The following is a 13,600-nucleotide window of genomic DNA, read 5'->3' as shown; positions in this document are numbered from 1 at the left end:
GTTCCCGGCGGTTTCCGCCTACTGTCAGGCAGCGGCGAGCCGAGATGATGGCGGCGGGCGGCGGGGCGGCGCGGGGCGGAGGGGCCGCCGACACCGGCACCAGCTTCAGGCGCTCGGGCGGCAGCCGCTTGGCCGCCCTGCCCGGCACTCGGCCCGCCCTCCGCCACGGGCAGCTGCTGCTCTCCTGCGGGGTCCCCTCCCTGGACTGTGTGCTAGGTTGGTGGAGCGGGACACGGCGCCGCCGGTGCGGGGTGGGAGCTGTGGTTCGGAACTGTGCCTCGGGCTGGGGCACAGGCCAGCAGCGCTTCATTTAGCTGGGAGCTGATTTCAGGTTGGGTAGTTGTCAGAAAGAGTGATCACATATAGAAACATAGGAACCTTCCTTGGAGGTGTTCAAGACCAGGTTGGACGGGGCCCTGGGCAACCTGATGTAGTAAATGTGTATGTTTGGTGGCCCTGCTAGGCAGGGGGGTTGGAACTACATGATCCTTGAGGTCCCTTCCAACCCGGGTCATTCTGTGATTCTGTGATGCTTTATGTGAACAGGCTGCCCTGCTGGGCTTACTGGAGCCATGGGGATGGCTGGGGCTGGGGGGAGGCCTGCTGGCAGCTTTGCTCGTTTATACCTGAAAAAATGAATGGAAATAGCAACATGTTTCCTTTCTAAGGACCGTCTGTATGAGTAGTGATGCATACAATCATTGCTCTATAAAAAAAAATACACTGCAGCTTGGGTATCCTAAGGACAAGCATGCTTGTGTTTGCTTCTATATGTTTATTGGTTTACAGTCTGCAGAAAACACCTGCATTTCCTTCAAGTAGTGGTAGCCTTGCAGAGTAAGGTCATCCTCTTTAAGAGACATCTATTTCATTCAGTGTGTGTGAAACCCTTCAGTGACATAACCATGCTGGTATAGGCTGCCCAGAGAAGCTGTGCAAGCCCCATATCCAGAGGTATCCAAGGCCTGGCTGCATAGGGCCCTGGGCTGCACTTGATCTGGTGACTGGCAGCCCTCCCTGCATCAGGGGTAATGGAACTAAATGATCTTTGAGGTCTCTTCCAACCCAAGCCATTCTATGATTCTGAGATTTGCACTGAGCATTTCAGTTGTTCCTGTTTCGTGTTGTTAGTAGCTGTTGCGTAGCATGGGTAGGAAGCAGTGAACAGCTCCATTCAATAACAGGCCCCAAAGTCTCAGGGCACTTTCTAACACAATGAATGCCTTCTTATGGACACTGGGGTAACATTTTCCAGCAAACCCAGCATCCCTTCTAAAATACCTCTTCATTCTCTTGCAAATATTCAGTCATTTCCCAACCTAACAGGTTTTGAATTTGAACATCGAGAATGTTCTTCAGTCCTAGGAATGGACATTTTTAGAATATTTTTCAAACTGTTTTCACATGTGGCATCTTTGAAGACTGGAAAACTCTCAATAGAGTTTTCCCTAACCTCCTCTCCCTTAAATCACTGGTTTCTGGGTAGGCTGTGATAACTGAGGTCGTGTGCCCGTCACAGTGGCCCTTCGCAGGGCTAACTTAAGTTTCTTCATTTCTTTCATATCCTTTCACGTCCAGAAGCTGCAACCTATTTTAAAACAACAAGGACACTACTTCTGTGATGCCTACAAGGGAGCTTTAGATAACCAGGACTTTAAGACATTATTGCCATGAGGTAATATCTTTGCTTATGGCTATTTTGATCATCTTTTTTATGTGGTTTGGTAAGATCTCATAGTTTTGAGCTGTTTCTTTCCACATGCTTTATAGACTATGCTAGTTTTAAACAGCTGTTGTTAGCACTGCATGTGTCCTGTCTCCCTGAAGAACTGAATGCAGTGTGTATTTAAAACATACTTCCTATCAACCATCTGCGTGATTACTGATTTGGGAATTTTTTCCTTTCCTGTTATATTAGAACTTTCAGGTTTGTAAAAATCAGTGAATTAGAGCGTGGAAATTTCATTCTCGTACTCAGGTGTTTGTTTGCTTTAGTTAACTAAGAAGTGTTCATGTACTCCATGAGCTTACCAGAACAACTGAGAACTATATACTATGTATAGCTGTTAGGAAAAATACTTCACCATGAAGATGATGAGGCACAGGTTGTCCAAAGAGGCTGTGGGTGCTCCATCCCTGGAGGCACTCAAGGCCAGGCTGGGTGGGCCCTTGGCAGCCTTAGCTGGTGGGGGGCACCCCGCCCACAGCAAGTGATTTGAACTGGATGGGCTTCAAGGTTCCTTCCAACCCAAGTCATGCCATGATTCTATGATCTTGGTTTAAATTACTTGTGACGTGCCAAGATCCAACTTTGAAATTGTAAGTTCACTAAACGTTTGCACTGTGATGTGCCATTGTAGCATCATGATGTGGGAAATCCTTCTGGTGTGATATTCTGTATAATTGAACTGCATTCTGAGTCATCTGATGACTTCTATAAGAGATTCCATAGAAGCGCAGTCACTTAGTGGCATTAAGGAGTGAGAAATTGGTTCCCATAAATCAGCAATGAATGCAGAATCCATTGGCTCTTGATCAAAACAAAGGCTGCTGTAGTTAGTCCTTTAGCAACTGTTTGGTCTTTGCAAGAGAAATTTGCTTTACTCTTCCTCGTGGATGTAGATCAACTTCAGAGGTGCTCCAGATATTTGTAGTCCTGACAGCAGAGCTAAAGGCAAAGAAATCCATCCAATCCCTACTGGAATCAATTTCAAATGAAGCTTAATGAGCACTTGAATTGATAGACTGAATTAACTTGTTCACGAGGGTCCATCTTCAGAATCCAGCATTGACTTCTTGTATGGCAAGTGTTGGTTGGTACGCTGATGTGATTCAGTTCGTTCCCAGCTTGCTTTCAGAGCAGGAAGTAATTAAGAAGACATACTGCAGTTCCCTTCAAATAAAGCACTGTGATTGACTGGTTATGTATGACCATCCCAATGCTTCTTAAGTAAAATGTTTGTAGTCTGTCTTGGAGTTATTTCACTATATTCTCTCTCAGGATTCAGAATGTAAATTTGTTTACTGTTCAGAGAAAGCAAAATATAAGTTCAACTTTCCCCTTCCTTATTAAACTTCCCTCTTGAGACAACCATTTAAACCACTGTTACTTAATTGTACCTGTGTTCTCTTTGAGGAGCAAATAAAAGCAAGAGCAAGTATTCATAATCTCATAATTTTTTTTTTTTCCCTATTGGGATTGATGGGATAAGAAACCTCATATCAAAACATAGTAGATGTATTCATTTGTTCCTTATTCACTCAGTCATCCACAATTGGAACAAGAGCATTGATTGCAATTATCTAAGCAACAAGAAAAAAAAGAAGTAGCTTCCATCGTAAATTGGTCAAAATTTACATTGAAACAAACATTTTAATCAGCTGCATTCATGGAGTGGTTGCTGTGTCCAAGGCATTCTAAAAGAGACGTTAATTGTGCTCTTCTCAGGTTTGTGTTGCACTGTTAATGAAGCATCAGCCCAGTTCTTAATGGGCAGAACCCTCCCTGCCTTATTGCTAGGTCTCCTGGCCTGACCGTAGTGTAATAAATACTAGTGGAGTCAAGATTTTGCCTGGGCGGCTTCAGTGAGAAGTTGTGAGCATCTCAGTAGGCCACACTACAGATGTGGTTCAGGGTGCAAAACAATATTACCTGGTAGTGACTAATATGGGTTTCATTTGGAGAGTATTTTGTTACTTGAGTCATCCACTGGCTTAGAGCATAAATCATTATTGTGGTACTTGAGTATAGTTGTGCAGAGCTGTGCAGGATCTTTTTACGACAATGATGATAATACAGTATATTGTGAAAGTAATTGTAATGTGTAATATATAATTACATGTAATGTATAATTATTTCATAATAGAGAATTGTAGGAAGTATTGCAAAGGTAATTAAAATGTTGTTCACTTTTATATTTTTAAATTCCCCGTTATCACCTTTCTTTGACTTATAAACTAAGAAAACTAAATTGTTCTCTAACATAGTATTAAAATGTAGTCTTACTTTATTCTTTTTGTTTTCTTTCCAGGTGGAGGCTTAGCTGTTGGAACCCTTCTTCTTATTGGTTAGTATAGAATATATGAATACATAAAGCCATATTCTGATTTGTTTTGGTCATTTCCGTATTTTAAATAACCTGTCTTTAACATTCATTATGCTGAGAATTAAAGAATAGGTATTTTGGGCAGCCTTCAGAACAGACTTCTCACTGTTTCAGGAATGACTGGAGGTGGCTCAAAACTCTGCTTTCAGACAGGTCTTAGTTCCCATGGGGGATGCTGCAGAATTCTGTTTGAAAGCAGCATGGTTAGAAAATCTCTGAACTTCCTAGGACACATTTGAAAAGATCCAACGTTTTCTAAATGATTCAGACTTCTCATCATCACAAAGGGATTTTCTTTTTATATTGGCTTGTTAAGGAAGATGGGAAATAGTTTTTTAATCATTTGGTTGCCAGAATTGGCTAAGAGAAAGCTGGTGGGAGCCTGCTTTCTGTCAGAATGTGAATAAAACAAAATGAGGTGATTAAATAGGTTTCAAGAAATTTCCCTTTGCAGACCGTATCTGCAAACTGCTGCATGTCCCCATTGTACCTGAGACACCCAGGTTTCTTTTCTGTTTAGGTCGAGAATTGGTTAAAGGTTGAGGGGAAAAAATAATGTTTGATTGAGACTTGCTTCCAGAAGCAAATAACCTACATAGAAACGATGCTCTTTATCATACATGAAGCATTATGTTTAATCTGCTTTTGCTGAGAAGTTAACTGCATAAGGCTTATGTGGTCCTCCACTAGAAGCTGAACAACATTCTCATTTTCCCAGTGAGCAAGGTTATTTATCTGAACTTAATGTAACAAGCCATAATTAATTCTTAGTTTTACATTTTATCTATCGTTGGAAGCGATATTTAAAGACTGGTTGCTATTGTAACGTCTCTTAGAAAGTAAGAGATTGTAAAAAAAATCTCTAAATAAAACTCTATGAACTTCTGTATATTATGGCACAAATCTAAGTAATTTGGACAGTTGCCTGCCAAAAAACAAAATAAAATGAAAATCTCTGACATCACCTAATTTCCTGTAGACCACTGTCTGTTTAGTGGCAGCCATTTAAATTTTGAGAACACTGAATTAGTAAACATACAGTGGAATAATGCAAGAATAGTAATATACAGTTGGAATAGTACAAGAACAGCGGTAAACAAATAGCTAAAGGTTACCTATAGAAAAAACTCACCAACTCTGAGGCCTTCAGTCCAGATGGAAAGTGTTGAGGTTTACCATCAGAACTCCACAAAAGAACAATCTCCAGAAAGAAATGCTGCCTTAGTGGTGGTCAGCCCTTAAATGAAATCTAGGAGAGGTGGAGTCCAGTTCCACCCCTTCCAGGAGCACAGCTGAGTTACCTTCACCTGTGCTCCTACAGCTGACCCGACACTTGCCTCAGACGGTTAATCAGAGGTCCAGGCTGTGATTAACAGTTTCCCATACAGTACAGCAGTTTACTGATGCCAAGAGAAGTTGTCCAAATAGAAGAACTTGGTGGTATCAAATGGACCTATTAGCTGTAAAATCAAACAAAAGAAGGTGATGGTTCTTCACGCGGTACGCAATTAAGTGGTGAAAGACATCACCATGTTGCGTTGTGAATGTAAAAATAAAAAATGATGGTCTCGGTGGGAAGTTAAGCAACTGCATAGAAGAGAAAGCTTACTAAGAGCATAGATACCAAGTTCAGCTTAGGAAGTCCTTGAACCACAGTGGAAGGCTGAGTAAGTGCCTGGTTGAAGCATCACATTTCCTTGTTCAGTTATAGCCTCGTATATATCTGCCTTTGGCTACTCTTGAGTATGGAGTTAAGTATCCATTTGATCTCATCTAAATGGCTCCAAATGAAACAAATGCAAAGAGAATGAGGGTTTTTGTTCTGATGAAAAAGATGAGACACGGTGATTCAAAAACGATAGGAAACCTACCTGGATTTTTTTCCCTATGAGTGCATTGCTGTGTATTTGTGATCTGCTAGTAATCTTAAACACGAAGGAGAATTTCTCTTTAAGCTTTGAAAACTATATTTTTTTTCCAAATAAAACTTCCCATATATTATTTTGAAGCATATAATTATAGACCGAAAGCCTTGAAGGGAGAACTATATTTATTCATGACTCATTAGTCTAAAAACTTTTAGACTAATTTTTAAGGATGGTGCAGGTAGAATCGTAGCTGCATTGTTAGAATATCCTGTCAATATACAAAAAAAAAATAAATCTGTCATGAGATTAGTCTAGGCAAGCTTAATATTATACAGGATTGAAGCTGTCACTGATAAACCTCCTAGGAAGATCCTTCTGCGCTGTACTCTGAGTGTTATTAAAAGGTTAAATTCTTCTCCTTCCCTTCAACATTCTCTAAGGCGAGAATAAATTGCATTACTTTTAGCTTAGCTTCCTTTGCAAATTAAATGCTCATCTTCATTATTTGACACATTATCTTGGTTAATTTAACCAAATAATAGTAGATTCAGGATATTAAAATATTTATTTTATCTGTTGTATTCTGGAGACGTAGTAATGGCACAGGTTACCTGATAAGACTAAAATATTGTTTGAAATAAGTGCTCAATTTTCTTAAATTTAAATCATAATAACGAGCATCATGATTTCCAGTTGGACTTAATTCTATAGTATGTTCCCTTGACAGTCTTTTATTTATAAGAAAATTAGAGAGTACATGGTTGTCTTACTCAAGATTGTGGAGAAACCAGAAACTTCCTGATTATTTGTTTTATATAGCGAGGTGGGTTTTTTCTGTTTTGTTTTTTAACTAATACTTTAATTTCAGGAGGTGTTACTGTACCAGGGTTTATAAAAAGTGGTAAAACAGCCATCCCAACTCCTAAGTGAAATGAAATCTGAACACTATCAAGTTGTTTCATGTGACTGTGCAACCACTTGTTTGCTGTCTTGCCTTTAAGTGCTCCAGAACATTTGCTTTCGAGAAGTCTCCCCTTTCGTACCACAACAAATAGTACGGCTGCTCATTAAGCACACTGCTTTCTTCCCAGTGCCCGAGGTACTTAGGCCTGTTGTATGTTGCCAGCCTTACAGGACTTTTCAAAACAAAGTTATTTTCTTTTTATAAATATAAGCCTTGTATGAATAACAAACATATTGTATAGTGAGGGACTGCGGGCTCAAATAGATCTGCCCTTGGTACTCTGTAAGACCCCCCTTCCTTCATACTTTTAAGATGCTGTAGCTTTGACAAGGTCACCGATGGCTAAATGTTTTAAAGATTATCAGTGGGAGGGTTTTTGTTGGTAGCTGAGGTCAATTAGAAAAAGTTAACGTTGTTTAGTTAAAAGCAGGTCTGTACCTGTTCAGTTTAGGCCTTGAAGCAGTTTTAGCTACTTTAATTAGCTACTCTTATTTTTGTTAGATGTTCTATTCAGCCTCACTGGTAAGAGCTCTCCTCAACTTGTCAGTATAACTGAACTTATCATCTTTTTAAAATTGAAAAAGATAATCTCCAGGGAGGTACAAAACAGTGATTTGCTAAATATAATTATCCAAAATACAAGTTATCAGAATTTACCTTTCTGAAGCACAGCCAAATGCCAAATATCATGACTTGGATGTTTGACAACTCACTTTTGGCATGTGCTAATTAAATGCAAGTGACACAGAGTATATCCCCTCGAGCTTCGTAAATGCGGACATTAGTAAAGTATCTTTTAAAAGGAATTTCAGATGATTAAAATAATCGCATCTTATAACCTGCAGCAATTTAGAGAACTGTTTCATCGCTTCACAAAGACTCACCTTAGGTCACAGTACCGTACCGTACAACTATCTGGGGAAAAGATGATCAATACTGATAGGCTATGACAGGCTTCTGGCAGCTCCAGGGCAACCTGTCTGGCTTTGTGCAAAGAATAAAAAAAAAAAAGCTATCTGTTACGATGCTGCAGTCTTACTTTTTTCCTTTTATAGCTCTCATCGTCTTAAGTAATTAAGGTACAAATGATCTCTGGGGTTTTTTTCTAAGACCTTCGTGCCATTCAATATGCAGACATTTAGTGGTTGTTATAAGTAGGATTTATATGTCTGTGTTTTCTTACAGTTAATTTTGTTCCTGGCTCTTTGTTCCTGTGCAAGTTTTGGTGCTTCTCCTCTATCCCACCCTTGGAACAGGAATACTTCTGTTGCAGGGAGATCACTTACAGCTGGAGACTTTTGTTAGTAACACCTCATATAAAGACATAAATTTCCATAATTACGTGAAATTTTAGTTACATTTCCTCTCTCATACCTTTTCTCTTTGTTTCTTGTGCTCTCGCTAAACTCCATGCCTTAAAATTTTGTATCTTACTCCACAATCCACTGATCCTTCTGTGCAGTACGAGGCAGTCCAGGCACAAAGGGGTTGAGAATGTCTCTGAAACATTCAGTAACCTGTACAGCATAAGAGTGAGAAGATCCATGAATAGGAGTTGGTCTTTCTCCTTTATTTTCAACAAGGTTATATGCTGGAATTCACTGTGCTGGTACTGACAGCACTGCTTTTTCTTGATGTCTGTTTTGGCCATGAAAGCAAGCTGTTGTGGAAAAAGGCTGCTACATAATGGTCACAATAAACTATTTTATTTGCGTTCCTATTTGTACGATCAGAAGAGGTTTTGTCCTGTAGACAATATGCATAACTCGTAGGTAAATAATCTCTTTTCCTTGTATAGTTTTACGCTTCACTAGTTACTCACCTGCTACTTAGCTGCAGAATACTCTTTGTTCAAAAAGAATCAGAGAAGACTATGGACTGTTGTGTGACTTGAGGTGACTGGGCCCAGAAAAGAGCCTGCAGCTGCACGAGTCTCATTTGTCTATGCGCCTTATTAGCTAGAAAGTGAACTTCACAATGAAGGCTGTTGGTGGAACAGCTCTTTAGTATGGAGGCTAAGAATAAAGGTTTGGCTTTTCTTAAGTTTCTTGGCTGACTGAAACACACTTAAGTGTTGGTTCTGACATGTATAGAAGGAGGTAGTCCTTTTAGACATCAGTTTAGTTTTGGGAGAATAAATGTTACTGTTGAGAATGTTGCCATCGAATAGTAAGTCCAAAAGTTATCAGCAAACAGAAACACTTGTAAATATTTCACCAAAATTATCAGCAAAATAATCAGTGAGGTTCTGAAATACCTGTGCTAACTGATTTGTTTGTTTATTTATAAAAAGAAAGCTGTACCCCTATGGTTTTGAATAATAACGTAACTATTGAAGCCAGGGCACAATGGATGCTATCAGAAAAGCCCCATATGGGTGCACTTTAGATCTTTTGAATACCACAAAAGTTTAGTGACCTAGAAATGAATCAATAAAAAGCCATCCTCAATGTGACAAATTGAAGAACTGAGGGATTCTTACAGATGCATTGACTTTAACAATTCAAGATACACTGTTTGTAAAGGCTCTCTGAGACACATTTAATCCTTTGAGTACTGTAGCAGACCATAAGGTGTTTTATATTTAGATCACTCCCCGGTAGTTATTTTCCTGCTTTCCCTCTTAAGTTTACTGTTATAAAAATCACTATGAGAAGACTAAAGGGAAACCTAACACTAAAGTGATGTTCTCTCACACCAAATGGAAATGTTTTTAATTTGATAAATTGAAAAGCCTTCACCAATTAGCATTATGTGATTTGGAAGGCTGTGTCAGTGTAAGAGGGTCCTCTTCAGTCCTGTTATATTCCAAATCTATCACTCAACAGAATAAATTAAGGATAAATCAATGAAAGAGTTTATATCCTGTTCCCTGTCACTTCATTCTTATAGTTCTTTTCAGCATTTCAAAGAAAATTTGAAGAAAAAAATTTTTCTTAACTACTCCAGCCAGATTTCCTGCCAGTTGAGTTACATCATCAGCAATGCACAATGTGATTTCTTAGATTTACCCAAGTTTATGGACTTCCCGTCTTACGTTTGGCACAGCACTTAATAGGTTTTTACTAATAAATAATATTAAAAACAATGATCCAGGAAGTCTCTTTGAGTAGTTGCACACTCACATCCAAACCATAAGAAGCTTGAACTAAATGTGATAACTGACTTACTCGCCATTAAATATGAGTTAAATCTTGTCTGTATTCAGTACTACTCAGTGTTTCTACGCTCCAAATGATGAAGGTGAACTTTAAGCTGTAAACAAAATAACAAATCGAGACTTAATCCATGGAAGATGTGATAAATGCTACAGCTGAGGATTCTTCCAAGAAAAAAATGTTTCTTTTCATTTTTTGTTCTGAGGGAGGGAGGTCTAACAGTGTTGCCTCCACTGACATCTGCTGCAGTGATGTGACTATACGGGGGGCTTGGTGACTTCTTCTAGGTAGCTCAGACTTTTTACTTTAAGTTAAATAGATATAATACTGCCACTTAGTTAGAGAGCCAAAGGCCCCTATAAGCCTGAGAGCTTCATAGCTGGAGGGATTAGCATATGAAAGACAATATACAGTAAATAACATCAATAATACTGCAGTCAGCAAATAAAGCAGGAATGTCTGTAAAGATAGTCACTGTCTACTGGGATGGGAAGCGTTTCAGTTCCTGGACTATAGATGCAAAGGAGAATAACTTTAGGTAAATCTATTTTTTCCACTTGAAGAAACTTCAGATCTGCAGTTTAAATAAATTTGGAAAGATAAGGCTAATAGTTCTTAAAATCCTTAGTCAGCATCAGCTCTACTTTTAGCTCCTTGCAGCTCTGTGCTTCAGTTTTTAGCCAAAACCACTCTTATCTCCATCTAGTCTCATAAATGGATCTACATCATCCACTCACATCACAATGTACAGAGCCACGTTACTAGGAAAACGGTTCTACAGTAACACTATTAATGAGCTTTTATGCATCTAGATTAAACAGTATGAAATATTTAAGAGTACTAAACTTTCAAAGAAATAGCAGTTTGTAATTCTGTAACACCTGTGAGCACATTAACAGTCTCAAAGGTAGATTAATACAGTCTGAGTTCTTGAAACCCACAGCCTACAATAAGCTGGATCCATCTATTGCTTGCAGTAGTACCAATAGCATTCTACTCGTTCTGTTCCCTTTGGTCTATGTAGATACTTGGTTAGTTGTAACTTCTTTTTTTAACTACTGTGTTATGATGCTTTTTTTTTTTTTTTTAAACATCTGAAGATGTTGGTTTAGAGTTGGATTTAATTCATGTCTTTTCTAATCATATTTCTCTTTTTTAAAGAAAAGGAAGTTGTATTATAAATATTTCTCCCAAACAACAGCGTTGGTAATCTTGAAGCTGAAGGGATTATTCATTCAAATCTACATTACATAGGCTTTTTATAATGTCACGAAAATACAGGCGGGTGTTTTTATTTTGCTGTTTGTTCTGGTTGTTTGCTTGGAATCTTATTTACAAACATTCTTGTTTCCACAGAGGAAGATAAATACGGTGTTTACTCCAGTCTGCTGTTCAAATATTTTCTCGCAGAGGGAGTTGTTTGTGGACATGACTTGTTTGTTGCTTCTGCTCAGGACCCTCCTGCCAATATCCTAAAGGTAAAGACTCATAGCTTTTAACTAGTAAAGTTCTAATTTCTTGATGAATTTAAATAAATCATAAAGTTTATAAAGCAACAAATGAATTAATGCAGGTGATGCACAAGAATATGTTGGAAAGTGCAGAAATATTTACACTAGCCAGATTTGGGAATTAAATTTAACTTGCTAACCTGCCTCTGCAAAAATACAGAATAAGATCCTCCTGAGGATCAGTCTAGATCTACTTATCCTTCACTTTGATTTTGGAAGAAACCCTGACAGACAAGCTGGCTAAACTGAATAGCTTGAATAAACCCAACTGTTCACAGCTTCCATCAATCTAAGCACACAAAGTAGTGGAGCAACTTCAAATGTACTGGGGAGGGACAGAAGCAGTATACAATTTGCACAGATTTTTTTTTTTTTTTTTTTGCAGTTTCCTATAAGAAAGGACAGCATTTAACATCTATAAGGTGGAATAATACAAAGATGGTAGCAGATATTCAAAAGTTTACGTATAGGGAGAAACTCACCGATATGGATGCCTTCACTGGGAAATGCTGAAGCAATCTCCACCAGGGAACAATCTCCAAGAGATGCTGCCTTAGTGGCGGTCAGCCCTTAAATGAGGTCTAGAGGATGTGGAGTCAAGCTCCATCCCTTTTGGGAACACAGCTAAATTACTCTCACCTGTGCTCCCACAGCTGACCCTCCACTCACCTCAGCTGATTAATCAGAGGTTCAGGCTGTATTACCTATTTCCCATAGGAACATCTTAAAATAAAACCTCCTTTATTCAGACTTTTCATTCTGACTGGCTTTTTTATACCAGGAAATATGGTTGTCTTTGAATGAGATTGTATAGAAAGGTTCCTTTAAGATTTCAGTGAGCTTCTAATCAAACACTGATACTTTCCATTATAAGAAACAGTCCTCATCGACACTATAAAAAAATACAGAAGTATGGGGAGTAATCTTAGAAAATTTCATTAAATATTTTATATTTTTCTAAAGCTTCTTTCACAAGTAATATATAATTTGCTGATTACTTCTGCATCATGTGTAGCCTGATATTTTCTTTAAGAGTATTCAGAGACTATTTCTGGTCAAGTTGATTACTTTTCATTTTCACTACCAGGTATCATAGATTGTGCCTCATCTGTTCCACATTATCTCTAGTATTCATGAAAATGCATATTACCAATGAAATGATATGTTTGTAGTTAGGAAAATCTTAACTTTTTTTCCAACAATCTTCAGCCTAAAAAAGTTTGATTTAGAGATGAAATTTTTATGTTTTCTTTTATGGTATAATCTAAACAAACAAGTTAGAATTTTATTGTGAATCATGAATTGCATAATAAATATCATATTTTTACTTATGTTTATGCTTAAATAACTGCTTATCAAATACAGTGGTCATAGCATTTCTTTTTCTCATTAAAATTAAATTATCAAATTTAATATCTTTAGTGCATTGTATTAAAATGAGCCTCCTGATGTGGATTTCATTCTTCTTTATTCACCTTTGAGTAAATAGTTCATATTTAGTCATAATTTCAATAATTCCTGTTCATTCTGCTGTCGCTTGCTGACAGGCACTGTTATATACTTCCATCTTTGTATCAGTTTCAAATTCTGGTCAGTCAATCTGATGTGGTTCATTGAGCTCCACTGTCTAATTTTGAAATGCTTTCCTTCTTACTTTTAGGGGTAGCCACTAGGTAATGGTAACTACATTCCTCTGTGGTGATATTACTATAAGCAATTCTTAAGGGGTGGACAATGTTACTGCAGAAAAGTTGAAGAAAACCATTTTATCTTGTTTTCTTCCTCCATTTGTGTTTTTACACATCTAGCAGTTCTACTTCTGATTTTCTACTCTATTATTTAACACTTAATTTACTTAACAGACAACATGCAATAGAGTTGATTTCTCTGATTTGTGTTGCTGTCTTGCAATTGTTTCAGTGAAGTCACCCTGTAATATGCTAGGCATCAAACTAGAGAATTATGTGCTTTCACAGTTGGCAAGCTTAGATAC

The 13,600-nt window shown here is 38.1% G+C and overlaps 1 protein-coding gene across 2 annotated transcripts in view; it reads left to right on the top strand.

Moving 5' to 3' along the window:
* The first annotated feature begins 20 nt into the window (after window positions 1-20).
* Window positions 21-13,600, top strand: part of ELP4 (elongator acetyltransferase complex subunit 4) — a 116,863-nt gene continuing 103,283 nt past the window's right edge. The window contains exons 1-4 of one of the 2 annotated variants that reach the window (XM_085549937.1): window positions 21-216; window positions 1,579-1,675; window positions 4,032-4,067; window positions 11,453-11,574. Coding sequence is in view for 1 of the 2 variants with exons in the window: in XM_015863490.3 (XP_015718976.2) it covers window positions 45-216; window positions 4,032-4,067; window positions 11,453-11,574 (330 nt within the window). In the remaining variant the exon portion in view is untranslated. The remainder of the gene's footprint in view (window positions 217-1,578; window positions 1,676-4,031; window positions 4,068-11,452; window positions 11,575-13,600) is intronic. The other variant, XM_015863490.3, reaches the window with a different exon arrangement.

The sequence above is a fragment of the Coturnix japonica genome, chromosome 5, assembly GCF_054131305.1.
Source record: "Coturnix japonica strain WE chromosome 5, WE-NBRP24, whole genome shotgun sequence".
In the NCBI taxonomy this organism is placed as follows: domain Eukaryota; kingdom Metazoa; phylum Chordata; class Aves; order Galliformes; family Phasianidae; genus Coturnix; species Coturnix japonica.
Note: the sequence above shows the minus strand (reverse complement) of the source record. Positions and strands in the feature narration are given on the sequence as shown.